We start from the raw sequence: 22,068 nt of genomic DNA on the forward strand, positions 1-22,068 counted from the left end.
GGGTAGCCATCCTAATACTAGAGCCCTAACACCATCATCCTGGCCCTTCTGTCCTGTGTATGGAGGGGTCAGGAGGATTGACATGTAGAGAAAGTGATTTCTAATCTTAAAAACGAAAAGCTATTCTCCACATCAGGGAAACAAATGGCTATGTGCAATGTTCAGACCCAGCCACAGTGTGGCAGAACAGGCTCAGACTGTGATGCACTTCTGCCTCCCAGGAGCCCCAAGACACTGCATACTGCTTTGGACTAATACTGTGAAGGAGGTCCAGGGCACTCAAGACACATGCAGAGGACACAGTGGTCTCAATGTTTACATAGTCTTACAGTTTTATTCTAAAGTTCTCATTGCTTTTCTAGAAGATGGGAGAATGATTTCTCCCTGAGATGAGCAATCATCGAAAGAAAATGGTGTTTTTCTGACTGGAGAGATGGGTTAGTGGTTAAGAAACATTGGTTGCCTTTCCAGAGGGCCTATTGAATCTAATTCATAATGTCTTTAGATTTGGCACATCTCATTCGGAAGGGAATAGTATAGGCACTGATGGAGATCTTGAAAAGCTCAGGTAATTAGGGAAGTTGGCTGATGAAGCTAGAGGTGGCACTGAGGGTCTTTGCTCTGGATGAATAATCCTCATCCCAGCAGCAGTGGGTAGGAGGAGCGGCAGTGTGCACTAGGATGAGCACTGGTGCCTGCAGGGTTCAGACAAAGGCCAAGGCATCATCTTTTACTGGTGATGCTCAGATTGTGATAGATGATGCTTGGGTGGAGAGAATTTTTTCTAGATTGTCACCATTAGGAAGGGCTATCACAAACAATGGGAGCTTGGGTTGGGAAGGGGTAGATTCTGGAACCAGGATAATGAGAATAGGATAATGAGAAGGAAGAACTGGGCTATGGGCTGCAGCTAGTGGCTGGGCTGTCGGTATTCTGAAGAGTATGTGCCGTGGAAGAGGTTTAAAGGACCCAGGGAAGATGGCTTCAGCAGTATGCAAGGTATGATGTGGCTGAAATGCCAAACTCATAGAAACAGAGAAGGGAAAGCAACTACAGAGAGATAGGGTGAGTAGATGCAAGACATTGTTTTTGGTGGGTATAAAGGTTCAGTTATGAAAGATGAGCAAATCTTTGAGATCTGCTGTTCACAGCATGGCAATTCACACTTAAGGCATATTAGGGGATAGCTTGTACTACATTTTCAAACCACAAACCACCCAAACCCAGAACAAACAAGAAACCAGAGGCCACTTTGGATGGACGTGCTGATGGTGGTGATGGCGTCATGGGTATATGCTTATGACCCAGTGTCAAAATGTGCACTTTAAATCAATGTGTTTTCATATATTGATTATTCCCCCAATAAAACTAAACAAACAAACAAAACCCCCAAACAAACCAAAAAAACCTGAACCTTAGGTATGGGGGGGTGGGCAGAAGCTGGATTTGAGATTTTTTGATTTCTTATATATAATCCAAAGTATCACTTAATCCTTTAGCTCCTGTGTTGGGCTCTAGGTCTCTCCCCACAGTCTTCAGGATCTGAGCTTCTCTGTTTCTCACTCATGCAGTGGTGGCTCTAGAATGTCTACGGGGGAGGGGCAGGGCAGCTCCATGGTTCTTGAGTGAAAACACAGGGACAGATCTAGGATGCAGAACAGAGCATGCTTTTTATCTTGCTGCAGACCTGTGTCTGCTCCCCAAAAGGAGCAGTATCTGCTCTAAAGGAAACAACAGTATCTGCTCTAGATATGCATGTGAAACTTAAGTAACAACAAAAACTCAGATTAGGAGGATTTGACTGTGACACGATCTGAATATTCCACCCCTAGTTCATCTTTTTCTACCCTTTTGGTATGTAAAATTTAGGATGATGTTTTAAGTTCCAGCAAAAGATAAATCTGAATAATTTGAAAACTCCTTCATTTTTACTTGCATAGTGAACCCATGAGGTTCTAGCAATGAAGGAAGAATTTAATATCAGTGTATCCAGCTCTATACCCACTGATTTCACATTTTTCCCATAGCTTCTGGTATCATGTTTTAATGCCCAGGTAATGAAAGAATTTGGGTTATGCAGTATGGGGAACTGCATTTGAAACCTGATTCGGACTTTAAAACATGGCAGATTTTGTTTTCCAAAAGTGTTTGCATCTTTCCCATCCCACATGTTCTTTTTAGAATATGAGACCAATAAACCTCACACTGAGACCTAAGCCTGCATCTTATCCTGTAAATGTAGCAGAAACAATATGATGTGACTTATTATGTTATATCATAGAAGACAATGTGGCTTTCACATGCTGCAAGCTGGGATGTACTTAGGGCACTGTCATCATGCTGTGAGGAATGGGAAAGAGGAAGTCTAGTAAGATAGAAAATGTTTAAGCAAATAACCACTCCATTCTAGTCTATTCTCTCTCTCTCTCTCTCTCTCTCTCTCTCTCTCTCTCTCTCTCTCTCTTTCACACACACACACACACACACACACACACACACACACACACACACACAGAGAGAGAGAGAGAGAGAGAGAGAGAGGCACACAGGCACATGCACACACTACTCTCACTCCAACTCATGCCAAAAATTTTTGACCGAAACATTTGGGTGCTCAGCCTCACAAAGCTGTACTAAGTTGGAGCAACACTCTTGAGAGGATGGCCTTAGACTAGATCATCTGGGGGAGATATGGCCATCCACTGCATTCTAGTTCCCTCTGCCTTCCTGCCAGGTGCCATCTTAGGGTCCTGGTGAAGAGCTATCACATTATTGACCTGCCATCATGGTGTCATACTTATCAATGTGTCGGTAGATGGGGCAAGAAATTTTACCTCTCTTTAGCTTTCCTGGGTATCACTGGAACAGTGGCAGCCTAGTGGGGACCTTGGATGTGTACATTCACTTTACATCTTTCTCTGCTTGTGTCAGAAAGTAAGGCCAATAAAATCCATGCCAAGGAACGTTTAGTCAATCTTCTAAAAAAATTCAAGAGGAATCTTGAAAGCGGCCAGAAAAACAGACAACTGACTTGTGGAGGGAAAGCATTTTGAATTATGCCATATTCCTCACCATAAGCCATAGAAATACAATATTTTCAAGTGTTAAAAGGAAAGAACTGCCAACCAAGATACCTGCAACCAGCAGGGGGTTCCCCAGGAATGAAGCAACAGTCCACACATTATAAGGTGAAGGAAAGCATCAGGATGAAGGAGGGCTAAGGAAATTACTAAACAAAAGGAAACTTAAAATGAAGAGCCTTGAAAGACCAGGAAAGGAAGGGCAGCAAATACCAAGTACAAATAAATAAAATTTCATATCTGGGTTTTCTAAATTACTTATGGTATTTGAAGACAAATAACAAAATTACTTGATATGGTTCTAAGTGTGAATAAAGGAAACAACATAATTAGTATGTGTACTATTAAACATATTTTACATTGGGAAGACAAAGGGATGTAAGTGGATATAAAGGTTCTATTCTTGAATTGGCAAAACAATCACTCTAGAAGACAATTTTATAGTATTTATTATTACATTGTTTATCCCAGATATAATTCAATATCCAGTATATCTACTTAGAAAACTACAAAGATACCTTATAGATAAAATGAAATTCAAAACACTCAAGTAAGTCACAGGAGGAGTAGAGGGATGAAAAAACAAACAAAACAAATGTTAAGTCCCCAGTATAAATTACTACATTAAAGTCAAATTATCTAAGTATAACAATCAAATTTTCATAGTAGATTAGAAAACATGACTAATTATGCATTGCCTCTAAGAAATAAATGTAACCATTAAAGCAAGTTGAAATTTAAAGAATGGAAAAGAGTGCCATGTTAGTGTTAATCAATGGAAATCTCTAGCACATCATCAGGCCAAGGAGGGGATAGCGTTCTCGCAATCATAATGTCATGATAATGGTCAGCTCACCAAGAAGGCACCAATCTCATTCATATGTCTATTTACCAGTGACTGAGAAGTAAAGCAGAATCTGAGAGAGCTAAAATGAGAAACACATAGCTAGCTGCACAATTATAGTCAGAGGTGTCAACATATCTCCTTCAACCATACATAGAACAGAACCACACAGAAGAAAGGTTATAGAACTCAGCACCACCAGCAGTATTTAATTGTCAGTAAATGACCAGTTCACTGAGTACCTGCCAAATATGCATTTCCTTCCAAAGTATGCAAAGGATACCTCCCAAGTTAGGCTGACCCCCAGGTCACAAAACACTCTTAAGAAATTTAAAAGAACAGAAATTATGCAGAATAAGATCTCTAACTATAAAGGAACTAGTAAGACAAACCCAAGAGGCAGACCTTCAAATAAGTGGAAGTTAACACCAGAATTCAATCATTAAGATGAGGTCTTAAGAGGAATAAAATCATGCTGTGTTGAGTGAGGATAAAGATGCAGTTTGTCAAAGTATGGTACTCAAAATTTACACTTTGTTCAAATGGGGTTGAGGGGAAAGTTTGTTGCACCCAAATGTATATATGTATTTTAGAAAGTCTAAAGCCAACAGTAAGAACTTTGAAGAAGAGCTAAACAAACCCAAACCAAGGACCATAAAGTAAATAATGAAGATAAGAGAAATAATTAGTGATATTAAAACCCAAATTACATGGATGTGCTGTGTAAGGATAGACTATGTCTATGATGGCAGCCCCAGAAGGTGTAAAGCAGAACCAAAAGGTGTAAAGAGTGATAATTTAGCTGCCCTAGTATACTTTATGATGCTGGCACAGTGAGGAAACAGACTAATTATATTTCTAAGAATGAATCCTCAAGTGTTAAACCACACTTGACTGTAAGAAAAAAATAAAAACAGCAGTTGATTCTTTGAAAGATCTGTAAGATGGAGAAACTTCTAGCACATCACAAATATAAGAAAAGGAACATGATATCATGACCAGCAGGTATCAGTTGGACAATAAAATACTCAGAACATCTTTGTAGTAGATACATTCCAGAGCTTAAATGAAATATACTTCACTCTTACAGAAATACACAACTTACACTAACTGAGGCACATTTAATAGCACTAATACTGCTATGTGATTAGAAACCTCCCTAATTTAAATTTAAGGTCCACATGGTGTGCTGAAAACTGTAAACCAAAGCAAATAAACATTGACCATCTACTAGTTCTTTTAGAGACCTGAAGGCTAATTTATGAAGCTTGCATTGTGTTGATGCAAAAAGCAGACAAAGATAGCACCAGAAGAGATCATAGACCAAAATATTATAACTATAGTTACAAAACTTCCAATAAGAGTATTAGCAAATAGTTCCTAATACTATGTGTGCATTTGCATAATAGATTTGAACCAGCTGGGTGTTTACCCTATGGATATCAAGATCATTGACTAGTCTAAAAATCGGTCACTATAGCCCACTATACTAACAGGCTGAAGTAGGAAAATCACACAATATCATATGATTGAAGCAGAGAAAACACCGAGAACCACTTAGTAACTACCCATAGCAAAAATAATCTCAGAATTTAGGGTGGTCTGTTGATTTTATAAGGCATATGTACAAAGAGAACCCTTCTAGTTAACTGAAGGACAAAAAGATGGATGCTTTCCCCTACTATTGGGAACAAAGCAAGAATGTAATATCATTCCATCCTTATTTAATATTCTTTTAAAAGTTCTAGCTGATGCCTCAATGGATGAATAACAAATTTAAAAGTCTATTAGAAATACAAATTTCCCACTTACAGTGACATTATTGTTTCTATGTAGAAAATTCCAAAGAAACTATTCAAAGTTCAACAGTTACTAAGTGAGTTCAGTAATGTTGTATTGTACAAGATAAACATGCTATCCTATTGTATTGCTGTATACAAGACAGAAAATTGAGACAATGATGTTTATAAGTACTCTAACTCATGAGATCGTTCCTAGAACCTCAAAGTGCAAACATCACTTAACTATGAGGAAACAGTCTAGAAACACACTGTGAGGTGAACACATACCTGGAAGATATGTGCACAATGATGCCATTATGGTTTGACATCCTGAGACTGCCATTGTTTATCAGGCTGTTACTAACCAAACTGTTACATGGTACATGACCATGCTGAGTTCGTAGATTCAAAGACACAACATATTAAAAACATTAGCTGTTCCTGTATTGATACCCAGGTTTAACACAATTATCACCAAAATGCTATTATGGTTTTACATGGATATACATTAGAGTTTTATATATTCTGTGATTTACATAGAAAAATAAGCAAAACTGGAAAGTCAAAGAATTTTGAAAAAGACTTAAAGACTGGTCTATTTGATTTCAAGGCTTAATAATCAAGATGGACTGAGTGGTGCTGGTGGGATGATAAATCTATAAGTCAGCCAAATAGAATGGCAAACCCAGAAGTGGACTAACGGGAACACACCTGACATTTTCAACAGCCCTTCAAGAGCAATTCAATGGAGGAAGTCAGGCCTTATCAACAAATTGTACTGGAATATTGGATATCCGTACACAAGCTGTATAGTCACAGCGTTAAAACAACAACAATGACTTATTGCTTTAATTCATTGGTATATATTAGATTCCTGACATATGGTGTATATTAGGTCTTGGCCAAGCTTGAGTTGGCAGAGGATCACCCCATCCTGCATAGGTTGAACTGTGAAAAGATCCCTGGATATCTCATAGGATTGAGGGCTCTATTGAAATCTTACATTTGCATGTGCAGCTTGTGGGGTTCTTGAAGGAACAGTGTCTTAGTTAGGTTCTCTATTGTTGTAAAGAGACAACATGACCACAGCAACTCTTATGAAGGAAAACATTTAATTGGGAGAGGGAGCTTAACAACAAGGGTGCATTTCTTGAGTCAGACACTGGAAAAGCATCTATTGTAATGGAAGCTGCTGGGGAGGAAGACAAGGCTGATGAGATGTCCATATGTGATTTTCATGTGGCACCTACAATCTGAGATATAGGCAGCTTAGAAACAGATAAAAATTCAACCTTGGGAGTCAACCTTGGCCACAAGAGGTACAAAGATAAGCAAGCCACAATTCTTTTCCTTAAGTAGATTATAGCCAGCAGATGACCTACTATGTTTTATTACCAGAAGTGAACATATAATTGTGTCAAAAGGGGAAAAAGTTTCCTATTTTACTGTATTTCTAAGCAATTGGTTTCTAACACATTTATTTTTGACCACAGAACACATGCTGTTTAAGGTCTAGGGTTAGTGTGTCATATTTTTCTGAGTATTCACAGTGATTTTGTATGTACTATGTCTCTGAATTCATTCCCACCAAATTTTTATAATGAAGTTAAAAAAATCAACCCCAAAACTTCCCTAAGGAATGGCAGGGAGATTTACATGAATATTTGCATGCTTTGCAGACAACAACTTGTTTAAAGGTAGTTATGCACTAACAATTTTCCCTTAAATGTTGGGGATGGGGTGTGAGTGTCTGAATTAGTGAAAATATAAATTGTACAAAACTTTCATGTAACTCTCAACTATTCATCTAACCAATGCACTCAAGTATTATACTAACATTTTCAGATGTCTGTCAAATAGAGTTCTATTGGAAACAATGGCTCTGTAATCTTTTCTGCATCACTACTCTGTTGAGCAGACTCATTCTTTTTATATGGATGAAGAATGATCCAGAATTTTCCTCTTAGAACTGATTGTGTCACTGTCTAATGACCCACTGCATCAGATTAATCTGTAAATAGACTTTGAGGGTCAATGTAGGAGCTCTGCATGGCCAGGGGGCTGTACTTTAAAACACTCCATCTCTGCTTTATCTGATCACTGTTTTGGCTTAGGTGATTCACTTCTTATTGCAATAATGAACTATTTAAGTACTAATATCACTCTTACTCATTGTTCTTTCTGCTGATTTTATCTGGTGGCCCAAGTAGTAATTAGAACCCAGAGCAAATTTGCCTTGTGGAAAACAACCACTGTTGTATGAAAGGGTATAGGCTGACTGGGATAAATTAAAAAAAAAACAAAATATAAAAGAGTAGGAGAATTAAATGCCATCCTAAAGATCATGAGGGGAATGATAGACTCATGCAGAAATGGTATGTAGAAATTATTTGTATTCTCCAATGGAAGCAAGAAGACGTAACCCTGTGGCTAGGAGCAGAAGTATGTAAAGAAGAGAAGCAGGTGGCTTTAAACACGATGCACAGGTGACAATACAGAGAAAATAAGTGCCCAGAATAGGGATTAAACGCCACATTGAAATACAGAAATGACTCTGGGAAAACAAACTGGAAGACAGTGTCTCCATGTGAGGAAAAATTGATGAGCCAAAAAATGTTGAGGAAAGGGAGATGGAGACCATAGACCAATGCAAATAAGTGAATCATAGGTAAAGAAAATCATAACTTCTTACAGTATACAGTACATAAATATCAGAACTTAATTAAAATTGAGTAAGTCTGTGGCTAAGTTGCTATTTGTATATCTCACCAGCCAAATGCTATTCTTGGAAAGAATATCTCAAGCATATGCTTTGGCAAATCCAAGTAAACTCTATAGGTGTAATTTTCTGTACATTGTGGCTATTCAGAATATAAAATTTTTATAGTTTTATTTGAGATTTTTTAAACAAAATATTCAGGAAAGTAGGTTTAAGTCAAATTCAGAATATCAATATTTTTGTACTTTATTGGTATATGTTAGCATGATAACGTTTTAGATTATTGTCTTTAAGAAAGTATACTATTGACATTAGTTCTGTTTATTTGTCTTTAATAAATGTAGCTTCTAGGAAATTTAAGGTGACACATAGCTTTCATCTGTTCTGCTGTACAGTGTTGCTCTAGAGTGTACATTATGATGCTAAAGAGCCACTGAGCACCAAAACCAGGTAAGCAGGAATAATGAAAAAAAAATGCAGTTCTTAGCAGCGAGACGTCTCAGTGTTCAAATAACTCAGTAATATAAATCTAGTTCACCCAGTAACAGTGATCAGAGAGAAGGGAGCTGACTCCATTATTTCATGGAATGAGACATTCATGGACATTGGTAAGTTTTTGATGCTGATATGGAGGGAAAAGAAATGGAATATACAGCTTTGAATTTAGAGATAACATAATTATTCAGTTCATAGGAAAGCTCATCACCGTTATATATGATTTCAAAAAACAAAGGGCTAAACATATGGCTCAGCAGTTAAGAGCATTGGCTGTGTTTCTAGAGCACCTAGGTTTAATTTCCAGCACCTCCATGGCTGTTCACAACTGTCTATAACTCTAGTCCCAGGGATCTGACACCCTCTTCTGGCCTCCAAGGGAACTGCATGCACGCAATGCACATACATGTAGGTCAGTCAAACACATAAAAATAAAATAAAATTTAAAGGAAGCAACACTTATAAAAGATGGGATGAAATATCTTAGAAAACTACAAAGGAGGTGATCATCCTGATAATTTCATCTTAATACAAAACAGGATTCAAAAGCAAAGTGAGTACTTTTCTATTATCGCGGGGTATGGTTCACAAATGCAACGTGGTGGTTCTATAATGTGTGTACGTATAGAGAGAGATAGTCCTGAGCTTTGCATAAAAGATGAAATAATTTCAAAAATGGCATGGATTTAATAAGAGACTAGTTGAGATTAGATAAAGATGAAATAGAACATGTTCTCTTAACTAGTGTATTTATTTAATTTGTTTTGTGTGTGGGGGTGTTTTGCCTGCATATATGTCTGTCTACCACATGTCTACCTGATGCCTGAAGAGGTCAGAAGAGAGCACCAGATCCCATAGAATTGGAGTTACAGATAACTGTGAGCTGCCATTGGGTGCTGGGAATTGAACCCAGTGCTCTTAATTGGTGAGCCATCTCACCAATTCTTAATTGGTTTTTAAATATTATGTTAACATAGAATGACAGAGTAATAATACTGCATACTAGTGATCATTTATATAAACATGACAGTAGCCACCCCTCATCCTCCCCAAAAGAAAAGAAAGAAAATTAAAATATTTTTCAAAATTGAACAATTTCTGGGGATGGGAAGATTCAGTGGTTAAAGAAGCTGGCTACCAAGTCCGAGGACTTGAGTTCAATCCCTAGAACCCACCTAATGGAAGGAAGGAATGCAGTTCCACAAGTTGTCTCCTAATTTCATGCACACACCCCCACACTCCCTCTAATAAATATAGTACAAAAATAGATTTTGAGCAGATATGGCAAAATACATTTCCATTAATGCCTTTTTTAGAAAGCATATTCAGTGTGAAACTGACATGCCTAGACAGTAGCTTACAGCCATGTTCTCTGATTAAAAATTAGTGTGAAAGTAGAGAGTGAAAATACCAATTCAACAAACAAGAATATTAGTGGTGAGAAAAATAACAAAGCTTGCCAGGGCCCAAAGTCAGCTCAGTGAAAAGGCAAGGAGACTCACCGTTGTCCATGAGCAATGCTGTGACGAGAGAATGCTGCAGGCTGGTCCTCTCCTACACACTACCTCCAGTCACATCACACAGTGGCTGGACTAGTTTACTTTCAACTAACAAATGCTAGTGAGGACACGCCTACTTAGATTGTAAGTCTGTTCAGTGGTGCATAGCCTTTTTGTCCACATCCTCACCAGGATCAGTTGTTTGTTTTCTCAGTGAGATATTTTACTTAGGCAAGATGGTCCCTCGCTATAATTTTAATTTGCACTTCTCATGGCCAGTGAGGTTGAATGTCTCTATGTTTGCCGGTGGTTTCTATTTCAGCTTTTGAGAACTGTCAGCTTCTTTAGACTGTTCTTTGATTGGAGTGCTTGAGTTCTTGTTCTATAGTTTTCCGAGTCCCCTGTGGATTGATATTAATCACCTGAGAGATGTATATAGTTCATAAAAGTTTTTCCCATTCAGTGGGCTGTCTCTTCCCTCATGTAAAGCTTGCTTTGCAAATAGACTGTTTTACAACTTCGTGATGTCCCACTTGTCATGTGTTGGCATAGTGCTCACATATAACTGTATGCTGAAGTGTTTTCCTTACTGTTTCTTCTAAACGTTTCAGAACTTTTACAGTTGGTGAGAGTGGGGATCTACTTTCATTCTGCATGTGGCCACAGAAGCATGGTGACAGAAACTGTAGAGTGCTATCCTCAAAACAGACACATAGACTTCTGTTCAGGAGACTCATAAATAAATACATGTACAGCTGCTTATTTAAATTTTTTCTTTTCATTTTAAGATTGTAATATAATTACACTATTTTCCTTTCTCTTACCTCCCTCCAAACCCTTCCACATACTCTTCTTTGCTCTCTTTCAATTCATGGTCTCACTTTTCATTGGTTTATGTTGCATATATACATGTATGTATATGTGTATACATATATATTTCTAAATATAACTTGCTCAGTCTGATAATGTTACTTGTGTGTAGTGTTTCACGGTTGACTATTTGGTATTTGATAGCCAATAGTTATGCTTTCCCTGGGGAAGAATAGCCCTCCTACTCTCAGCATTTCCTAGTTGCCAGTAGTTCTTTGCATAGGGTTGCAACTTCATGGTTTCCCAACCTTTCACTCAGGACATCTATTTTCTGTGTTTAACTTGTATTTAGGCTGTCATGATGATAAGAAATTATGCACACAGCTTCCAGCTGATACCTAAGCCTGATCCTTTGGTTATTATAGTCTTTATACCCCATCTTCCTCAAAGTCCATGGAGGTTTAGGTGAAGGAGTTGTTTGTAGATATATCCATTGAGACTGGGCTTCACAACTGTGCATTTTGATAGGTATTGTTTACTGCAATAGCCCCTGTTCAGTTGCAAAGAGAATTTTCCTTGAAAAGCAGTTCAGACTACAGTATCTGTGGGTATAAGGACAAATATTTAAAGTATATTTAGGGATTGTGATGGTTTGGTAAACTAGTGGTTGTAGGTTCTTCTCTAAGATCCACAGTTCCATTAGCACTGAGTAGTTAGATAAGTTTCCAGTACTAGCCACAGTTTTCCTCTTGTCAATGGCTCTTAAGTCTAATTGGGTATCAGTTGGTTACTACCAAGGTAGGTATGCCACCACTGCACCCTTAGAGTGATCCTGCCCTGCTAGTTGTGGTTTATAGGCATCATAGTTGGGTAGAACATTCGTTGCTTTCCTCTTTTGGAAGCTTGCATGGTGTCTTCTGGTACCATGAAAACTTGTCTTCATAGAGGCTGTATTCAGCTCAGGTCCAGCTCAGGGTCTTCTTGAGTTCTGTGTCTGAAGTGCATGACATTTTTTAGCTGCCTAAGTTTTGACAAATGGTGTTGTAAACAGACTTTGGTAAATGACAACTTCTTTAAAACATAATGTTGATAAAACTGGATAGACCTCTGCCAAAAATTTGTTATAAATGGACAAAAGGCCTTAATATGAGCCTTAAAGTTTGAAAGTAGTAGAGAAAATATAAAACAAACAAGCAAAACTTCAACATGTAGGACTAGGCAGGGACTTTCTGAAAAGAGCGCTGATAGCACACGAAGTAATTCCAGGATTGACAAATGGAATAGTGAAATTAAAATTATTTTGTACATCAAAGAAAACAATTGACAGTTGCTTGGGAAACAGCCTACAAAATGTGTGTGTGGGGGTCTTTGCCCACTGCATGTTGGACAGTGGGTTAATGCCTAGACTATAAGAACTGCCTAAATTAAATAATAGAAGAAAAAAAACTTCTAGTAAGTAAATGGACTATTGAGCTGGATAGACAGTTTTCAAAAGAAAAGATACAACCTAATTAATACCTGAAAAAGTGTTCAACATCCCTAGCCATCAGAGAGATGTAGTAAAATCTCTTTGAGATCCCACATCATTTCAATCAGACACACACACACACACACACACACACACACACACACACACACACAGAGAGAGAGAGAGAGAGAGAGAGAGAGAGAGAGAGAGAGAGAGAAGTCAACTCTTATAGTCATTAGGGAAATTAATATAGATGTTTCTTAAAAATGAAATGTAGCCATACATATGACCTTGCTATATACCACTCCTGAATATATACCTAAAGGACTAAATCCTGATACAGAGACATTTATTTTTATTTTAAAATATTACATATGTGCACACTGTGTTTACATCACTTCCATCACTCACCTTTCCCTTTTCACCCATTTTTCCACTTTCTTTTTTTATATCACTGGTGTCCCACTACTTGCCCCTCCAGAGATATTTGCATATACACACTGATTGCTGCTGGATTCACAATAGCTGAGAAATAGAACCACCCTATAGTTGTATATGGTTCCTTCTAGATGCTTGTCAGTAGATAAATGGATAAAGTGCGGTACCCATACACACTGGGATTTAATGCAAATGCAAAGAAAAATAAAATCCTCATATTTGTAAAGAAATGGATGGAAGTAGAAGCCGTTATTGAAAAACAATCCGACTCAAATGCTGTATGTTTCTATTGTGTGGGGAGCCTTGATTTTAATGTGTGTGCATGTGTGTGTGCGTATTGGGGGGATGCCATGAAACTAAAAAGGAGAACTTAACAAGGGATTAAGATTTCTTAAGGGAGAGTGCTGTGCAGGAGGGCAATGTAGTACTGGATTATGTATGACTGCACAGTGGAGGGAAGCTGATTCGGGAGGGGGTACCAGCAAGATAGGGCACAGGGAGGTCAGAGGGGAGGGGGGGATAAGAAGAAAACATGCAGATGTCATAGGAAGCTCTTTGTATACTTAAATTGATTTTAAAAAATAAAGCTTAATAGAGGATTTGCTGGGAGGATATTCCAGGCGTTATAGACTTCTAGACAGACCTATAGGAGTTTGGTAGAGGCAGGGGCTCGACCCTTTCATACTGTTTTTTCCCCCTTCATTCTGTATCATTCCTTCAGTTTTAGTTAATAAAATCCTACAGAAGAACCTTATCCCAGGAGAAGGATGGATAGAAAGCCACGCTGCAGATACTTTGGGAAGCATTGAGGCTTTGTTGTTGTTGTTGTTGTTCTCTATCTGCAGAGTTAAATTTCCTCCCTACTCCCTGCTTTGCAAGACTGTAAATTCTCAGCCTTTGCCAACAGAGATTTTATACGTCTTTTAAAAACCCAGGAGCAAGTTGGTAAGTCACTTGTCAGGATAAAATGGGATCACTGTCTCACGTTGGGCTCCTCCTGACAGTTCATTGGCTGCCCCCATTAAGAGTGCTTACAAAGTGAATCTGCCCATACTTCTGATTTGCGTTCTTCTCATTTGCTTACATCCTTGTCTCTCCCCAGCCCATTAAACTTACCTTGCATGGTTTCTCCCTGTCACTGGGCTCCCTCCCCTAAAGCTACAAACTGCTTCTTCAAGGACTGAGACAGGATCTCCCCATTGAATCTACTTTCCTGTGTAAAAGACTTTCTGAAACATCAGCCATTCTTCTTACGCTTCATCGTGTATCTGCACTTGCTGTCATGAGAAAGTATAAATAGTGCGATGTGTCATTCAGAACCTGAGATGAGGAAAGTGAGGATTTTGGGTTTGGGTTAAAATTATTGTATTACTATTATTACAATTACTATTATTATTACTATTACTATTACTATTATTATTATTATTATTATTATTATTATTATTTCCTTAGTCTATGATCCAGGTTATTCAATCTCTTGGAGGCTTACTGTGCTAATGTTCAACAGGGTTTGGGGAAGTGATGATCCAGTGGTTACTAAGGCAGTTTCCACCAGACATCATAGTACTTCTCAGCATATAGTGAGTACTGGATGGTACCACACTGGGATGTGACTGCTCTTTCTCTTGCTGGGCTAAACGACTACTCATAACAGAATTTATTGGTGAAGTGGATTTACAGTCAGTCTAGGGTTAAGGGATACATGAAAAGTCGTCATTGTGAAGTACGGGAAAGGATTTAAAGCAGAGACATAGAGGAGAGAGAGTGGGGGAATAAGTAGCTCGGAGGAGCACGCAGCTGGGCTTGGAGAAGGAGGAGGAGATGAGATGGAGTGGGCCCGTAGGATCTGCTTGTCTCCTGCACCTGAGCCACACTATTTTTGGTATCCTGAAGGTTTAGTTTACCTGTGATTTCCCTCATGGGGCTTTTGATATTATTGGAAAAGACCCATGTAATTCTGTTTCTGTATTTTTATCCCTGTTTAGTCAGAAGCATTTCATGCTTTCAAAATCAGCTTAAAAATAAACCAGAGTGGGGGACGTTTTAGTTTTCATTTCGGCCGAGAAGACTTTGCAGTACCCCTGGAGACTACTCTGCCCACGTTCACGGCTGAGGAGCAGTTTGCGTCCACTTACTTTCTCGGAGGTGTCCGAACGGTTGCCTGCCACCAGACTGCGCTGGCGTGAAGCAGTGCAGAGCCCCAATGTGCTCCAAGTATGGACACTCTTTGTGCTAGGCCTGGCTTTGCTCCTGCTGGGTCACATTTTTAACCTCTGCCCCCACCTGTCTTTCAAGTTTTGCTCCAGGGATTCTCCACGTGTACGGGCAGAAACAAGGAAACCAGGGCATTAGCTCTCTGCCCACAGGCAGTGGCCACCTGGAGGAAGATGCTGCTTCTCCCCTTTTTCACAGGAACAATTCACAAAATTAATGTCAGCTCCTCTGAAGATCTTTCTAGAATCTAGCCCTGGTTGCCCTATTTTTCCATACATTTAATATTAGCGTTTTATTCAAGAGGCCAGATGAGGACTGACATTGAAAAGACATCTAGGTGCACGGATATCATGTGAAGACAGGGGATCTCATTGTCTGGGGCCACACAGGGAATGTCGGGGTTGGCCACGTTGCAGACGAAAATGCAGATCTGTGGATAAAAACCTCCTTGTGGCTTTCCTGGGAAGGAACAGACAGTCAGGAAAAATAGACTTAGACTGACTTGTCTGAAATGGGTTCTGGGATATCAGAGATGCTCCTGGTTGTTTAGTTTGTAGCCTTTCAGTAGGGCTAGACAATAGTGACCTTGACTGTATGAGGCTGGTATGGGAGCTGGTTGGAGAATGTCAGTTCTGGATTTCTTGGCTTTTATCTGAAAAGTACACCCCAGAATGGAGGACTACAACTGATGTAGTAGATTAAGATAGGGCAACCAAGGGATGTTATTGAGTTGTTTGGAAGAGACATGTCTAATACATAAATACAGGGTAGATGTCAAAATATCACTTTTAAAAGACTCTAAAGCTATTGAAGATTCCCACAATGATGACAACTCTCTGATGCATCTGTCTTTGCTTCGTTCTCATTCCGTGATTTATTCTCATCTCCTTTTGCTGTTTCCTGGGATCACTTCCCAATTCACTGATCCTGTCCACCACCTTTCTAAAAGGAACCTGGACCTAAGTCAGATGTTAGAAGAGTTCAAGATTTGGATGCTGCCCCAAGGCCCTATTTCTACCCTGGGACTTCTCTGACCCTGTGGAAACCACCCCATAGGCATATATGAGTTGACCCCAAAAGGCCTTATTTTTTTTGTATGAGGTAGAATTCTTTTCCGGAGTCCTACTGCATCTGGCCATCGCAGGTTCTCCTCTTGCAGTGTTTTCTGCGATGTACTTTGCGATCCCTGGTCCTCCTCTTCCTGTGTGTCCTGGATGTACTTTGTGATCCCTAGTCCTCCTCTTCCTGTGTGTCCTGGATGTACTTTGCCATCCCTGGTCCTCCTCTTCCTGTGTGTCCTGGATGTACTTTGCCATCCCTGATTCTTCTCCACTCTGTAGCCTGTAGTACATTTTTTTTTTTTACTTAAAAAATTGAAACTAATCTTGCTCATACTTCCCACATTTTATTTTTGAATAATAGTTCATCCTTTACTAATGAAATTAGTCATCAAGCATGCTCTCAGTTTCTACTGAAATATGATCATGTATTCATACTGAGAGCCACGTTTCTTCTCTTCCTTCACCATTTTTTTCATGTGACTTTCCTTCAAACTAAAAGCTCTGATTTCTAACATTCTCATTGTAGTTGCTAATTTTCTAAAGCCTACATGTGATATAATTTAGGATTATTGTCTCATGACTACCACTGAGCCTAAGGATTTTTTTCCATTGTGTGTGTGTGTGTGCGTGCGTGTGTGTGCGTGCGTGTGTGTGCGTGCATGTGCGCATGTGAGTGCTATGTATCCTTAGAATTGATCTTGTAGAGCTGGTGGAGTAACTTAGTAGTAGGCTTCTTGCATAGTATGTATACAATAATCCTGGGCTCAATTCACAATGCCATAAAGATTCAAAAATTTCTGTAAGGATGCATAGTTCTATAATTGTCAAAAGATAATAATTCACTCTTATGTTTAATTATAGCTATCATCGATTTTTCATAGTTAGATTCACGTTTCTGTTTATATACTTGAGATTTTCATTTGTTTCTAATGTTAAAACATTTGCACTGTTTAATAGTGTAAACTGTTTACAAATGTAAAGTCATTCTCAAATATCTAGACTAATCTTCCTATTGCCCACTAGAGTCATTTTCATAGTTTTTGGTTCATTTTTGGCTTTTTGTAAAAAAATATTTCATTTTGTTTCTTGCTGGAGAAGGAATAAAATATAAGTTTTAATGCACACTGCCCCCCCCCCACTTAAATGTATCTTGAAATCCATTCCTTATTAGTGTATAGAGTTATTACTTTTGGGGATATTGTTCAGTGGCATAAATATCTAGTATATGAAAATATTCAGGCAATTCAAGTTTCTAATAACTGTTGTTAGCCTAATTATAGAATTCCTCAAGTCAGGGCAGCAAAAGTTAGCTATGGGTAGCATGGCTTCTTTCGAGTTGCTAGAGTCTAACTTTCTTAAAGTACACATACACACACACACACACACACACACACACACACACACACACACACGTAAAGTAAACATTCATCAGTGGGTTTATTTAACTGTTAAAGAAACCAGGAAAATGTTAAAAAATTATTTGAAAGATGCTAAGCTTCATCTTGATTGTCAGTTTGATCAGGTTAATAGATGCCTAGGACATGAGTGAGGACATGAGTGAAATGCACCTCTGGATGTACCTGTGGGATATTTCCAGAAACAATTAAATCATAAGGATTTGAGGTAATGGATCCCCTAATAGATAGTATGGTGAAATTATTGAATGTATGAAAGAAGGTGGGCCCTTCTTGGAAGAAGTCACTAGGGATATGTCCCGGGGACCTTGCCCTTGTCTCTTTCTGTACCTCACTTTCTCTTCTTGTCTGGCACAGTATAAGTTCTTGCCCTTCCCTGCCTTCCCTGCTATGATGATAAAACCTACAAAATCAAGAGCCCAAATCAATCTTTTATACCTTAAGTTCTTTATGGCAGGCATTCTACCACAGTGTTGCGGTAAGTATCCAGCTCAGAGAGAATCCTAAGGCTGACAGATAATTAAGACCACCAGGAAAGCAGAAATGAATTTGCTTAACAGACATAAAACTGTCAAGACTTGTCAGTGTCTGCAAGGAAGTAATTAGTTGTATTTCATTTGATAATGTTCTTTTTCTGTAGGCAAAAAATCATGTTACCCATCTGTTTTTTTTTTTTTTTTTTTTTTTTTTTTTTTTAAATTTCAGGGTTATAAAATAGGTTCAAGATAATGAAAATGGTGATGATTTGGATTGGGTGAGCTACACAGGATATGCACAAAACTACTCATTTCAAAGACTAACGTTTTTCCTTGACAGTGTGTGGAAGGGATGGAAATGAAGACCAGGGGAAATGCAGCTCACTTTTCCCAAGACTGACTGAAGCCTAAACCAGATGTAGCTGCTTTGTGTTTTCTGCGTTTTCATGTTCTCTTGAATGCAAGGGAGGACATGAGGGTTTGTGTGTGTGTGTGTGTGTGTGTGTGTGTGTGTGTGTGTGTGTGTGTATGTGTGCGTGCATGCGCGTGTGTGCGTGTGTTTGTGCATGCATATGTGCATGTGTGTATGTGAGTATTTTGGAGCATTCATCACAGAACTCTGACATGTTTCAGCACTGTTGTATGGTTGAGCTGTTGCAAGTGTTCTTTTCTATTGGCTGCAGCGCTGCTCTAGCCTTAGACTCATGTCCTATGTCTGTCTCCTTGCTGCTTTCCCCAGGTCCCAGAGGCTGAGTAGATGAGCCTTCTTTGGGCTCCTGTCACACCTTGTTTACTCCCTAGCCGTGTTGCATTGCTGGTTATTGTTAATGGTCAGAGCTGCAAAGATATACCAGTAAGTTTAAAAGATGACTGATAGGAGCTATAAATAGGATCCACTGGACATTTCCAATACTTCCCCTTACATCCCTACCTCCTCATTCATCTCTGTATGTTAGGATCTGGAATGGGACCTGGCACACTGATGAAATTTAATGCATGTTTATTGAATGAGAAAATGAAGGAATGGAGAGAAATGCCCAGGAAGTTGATTGTGAGACCTTTATGTAGCAGCTGCCATTCTTGTTCTTTCTCCTGGAACCAGAACTTCATTAACATATAATTAACATAGAACCAGGCTTCATTAATAAAACCAGATCCTATTAAACTGTTATGGTTAAGGCTTCAAAACTATCCTGTATTCAGGGTTTTGTGTGTCTGTTTCCTGTTCCTAATGTGCTCTTGACTGATGTAAAAGTAGTTTGGATCGACATTCCAAGGCGATCATCATGGATGACGATGGTAATTAATAGAGCTATTTGCTGTCATGGGTGTCCTTGGTGAAGGTTCAGGGAGCCTTACAAGGTACTTTCCCTCAGACGGATGATATTCTTTTGACTTTCATGTGTGCTTCAGGCAAAGCAAGGCAGTAGTTCTTGTGTGATGGGCTGCAGGTGCCTGGGTCTTCAAGAAGTTAAGTCTCTTATGTGCATACATGTCTATTCTCTACCTTCCTGTCACATGCATGGGCATAGTTAGTTTGTCTCAGTCTTGTCCTTGTTGTTATGGAAGAGCTAGAAGACACAGAGGAACATTTTGTCACATCCTACCAGGGATGTGTTATGTTAATGAGTAGGTTGGAATGCATTAATAATAAACTCAGAGTCACCAATAATGTGTCATCATTGCATTATTGAAAATAAATTATTGAGCATTTTCCTTTATATAATTTAACCAAGAGTGAACCCAGGTTTGACTTTCTCTCTCCCCCCCTCCCCTCTTTCTTTGTTTTTGTATGTGCTCTGTTGTTCCCTGTCCATTTTATGTCTGAATCTACGCATTTATGCCTTCCTGAATCTGAATTCTGTTGTGTGGATCTATCTGCTCCCATCTCCGAGTCTGTGTGTGCATGAGTGTGCCTATGTGTGTCTCTAGAAAAGGGATTTGCTTTCTCTTAAATTGAACAGCACAAAAATGTATCACATCAGAGAAGGAATAGGAATAGTTTACAGAAATCTTTAACAGGATTTTATAAGAGATTTAGTCACTGTCTTTAACTGACCCCAAATGACCCAGATAACAAACAGTATTATATTATAAATACCACTGTTTATCAAACAATATCTGTATGTTACAGCCAATATTTATGATAGATATTAATTTTATAAGATTGCTTTAATTTTAGTTTCATTTTCAGCAAATAATTACCATGACATGTATACACATATACATTATTTTCTGAGACAGGGGTGTGAAAAAGTATCTAAGACCACAGTTATACTTTAAATTGGAAATATTGATTACAAGGGAAATCCAAGGCAAGAAAGGTTGGTTGTTATACTTTTCTCTTAAAGGTAGTTTAGCAACAGCCTGAGTATGCAGTAAACCAATCTTAAGTGGCCTCAAGGTATATTATTAATTCTAACTATGAGGTCCAACAAAATATTCCAGTTACTTATAATGTAAGAATCTTTTTATTATAATGTATTGTCACATATTGGCATGTTGATGTTGATGGTGGTCTTTTGGATAAGCCAGCCCTACATTTGCAACATCATTTCACTTTTCACACATTAGCTCTCATGTCTGACATGTTTGCAGACTAGACTGTCAATCAGTAAATATGCAAAATAATCTTTCTCAAATCTTGATATTGTGAGAGAATAACTTGATAGTGAGTTGTAGTCTCTAGAGGTGAGCACTCTTGGGATGGGTATTTTCTTAGAATGGCATGCTGAAACTTGGTCTCAGGCAAGTTGAGCTCATAGAGGAGACATGTGTCTGGATATTTTTGTGTTCTCTAACATGGTAGTACTATTATTGAGTAGACATCTTCATAGATACTCGTGGTACTACCCAACATGTAGAGTTGATCCTTCTGCAGAGACAGGATATTCATAATGGTCAGCTATGATTCTGTATATCTAGTGCTAGCTTGCTTCTGTATAAATAAAAAAGATCCATGATTTAGTCACAAATTGCCTGCCAGGTTTTTATGAAGGCCTGTGATATAGGTGGTGATGAGAGATGCCTAAATGTCCTGCTCTGCCTTTGCATATCCTGGCTGGGGATGAAGGACACATTTGCTGTGATTCACGTGTACATTTTTCTGTCATCCTTAGGGTCTAAGTCACAGAATTGTCTGTGGAACTCCCTCATTGATGGGCTCACTGGGAATGTCAAGGAGAAGCCACGGCCAACAATTGTTCAGGACACTCGGCCCCCAGAGGAAATTCTGGCAGATGAATTGCCACAGCTGGATAGCCCAGAAGCTTTGGTGAAGACATCCTTCAGGTTTGATGGATGAAAATCCAGTTTGTTCCTTCTTAATGGTTTTGAGAGTTGTCTCAGTCCATTTGGATGCCTCCTCTGGGGGCAGCAAATGGCTGTGCTGTACACATTAGCATTGGTGGAGAATTGTTGGAATGCTAGCTGCACTTCCGGGTGGATTTCCCAGATGTTGTGGGTCATTTCTGTTGGTAGCTAATTGGTATTGGCATTTCCGTGCTGAGGCTTGGGACTCTATAACGTCAGTAGCTTGGCTTGAGTTAATGATGCTTTGGCCTCAAAGGACAATGATGAACCAGGACAAATGCCCAGAGATAAATGGCTGGCTGCTCTAGGCCTGGTGGGATTCATTCAGCCCTGTGTCTGTGCTGTTTCTTGCTTGGAGGAGGTTTCTACTTGTGAGAAACATAAATGCTACCACCGAGGGAAATAAAATGTGATCTTGTGTTCCTCAGATGGCTGTCTGCTCTCCTTCTGTTTCCC

At 38.9% G+C, this 22,068-nt stretch overlaps 1 protein-coding gene across 2 annotated transcripts in view; it reads left to right on the forward strand.

The window, feature by feature from the left end:
- Pde1c (phosphodiesterase 1C) overlaps positions 1-22,068 on the forward strand; it is a 370,394-nt gene that overhangs the window by 80,912 nt on the left and 267,414 nt on the right. For both annotated transcript variants that reach the window (XM_051202982.1, XM_051202984.1), the window contains exon 3: positions 21,420-21,591. In XM_051202982.1, the coding sequence (XP_051058939.1) occupies positions 21,420-21,591 (172 nt within the window). The remainder of the gene's footprint in view (positions 1-21,419; positions 21,592-22,068) is intronic.

This window comes from Phodopus roborovskii, unplaced genomic scaffold (genome assembly GCF_943737965.1).
Source record: "Phodopus roborovskii unplaced genomic scaffold, PHOROB, whole genome shotgun sequence".
NCBI lineage: Eukaryota > Metazoa > Chordata > Mammalia > Rodentia > Cricetidae > Phodopus > Phodopus roborovskii.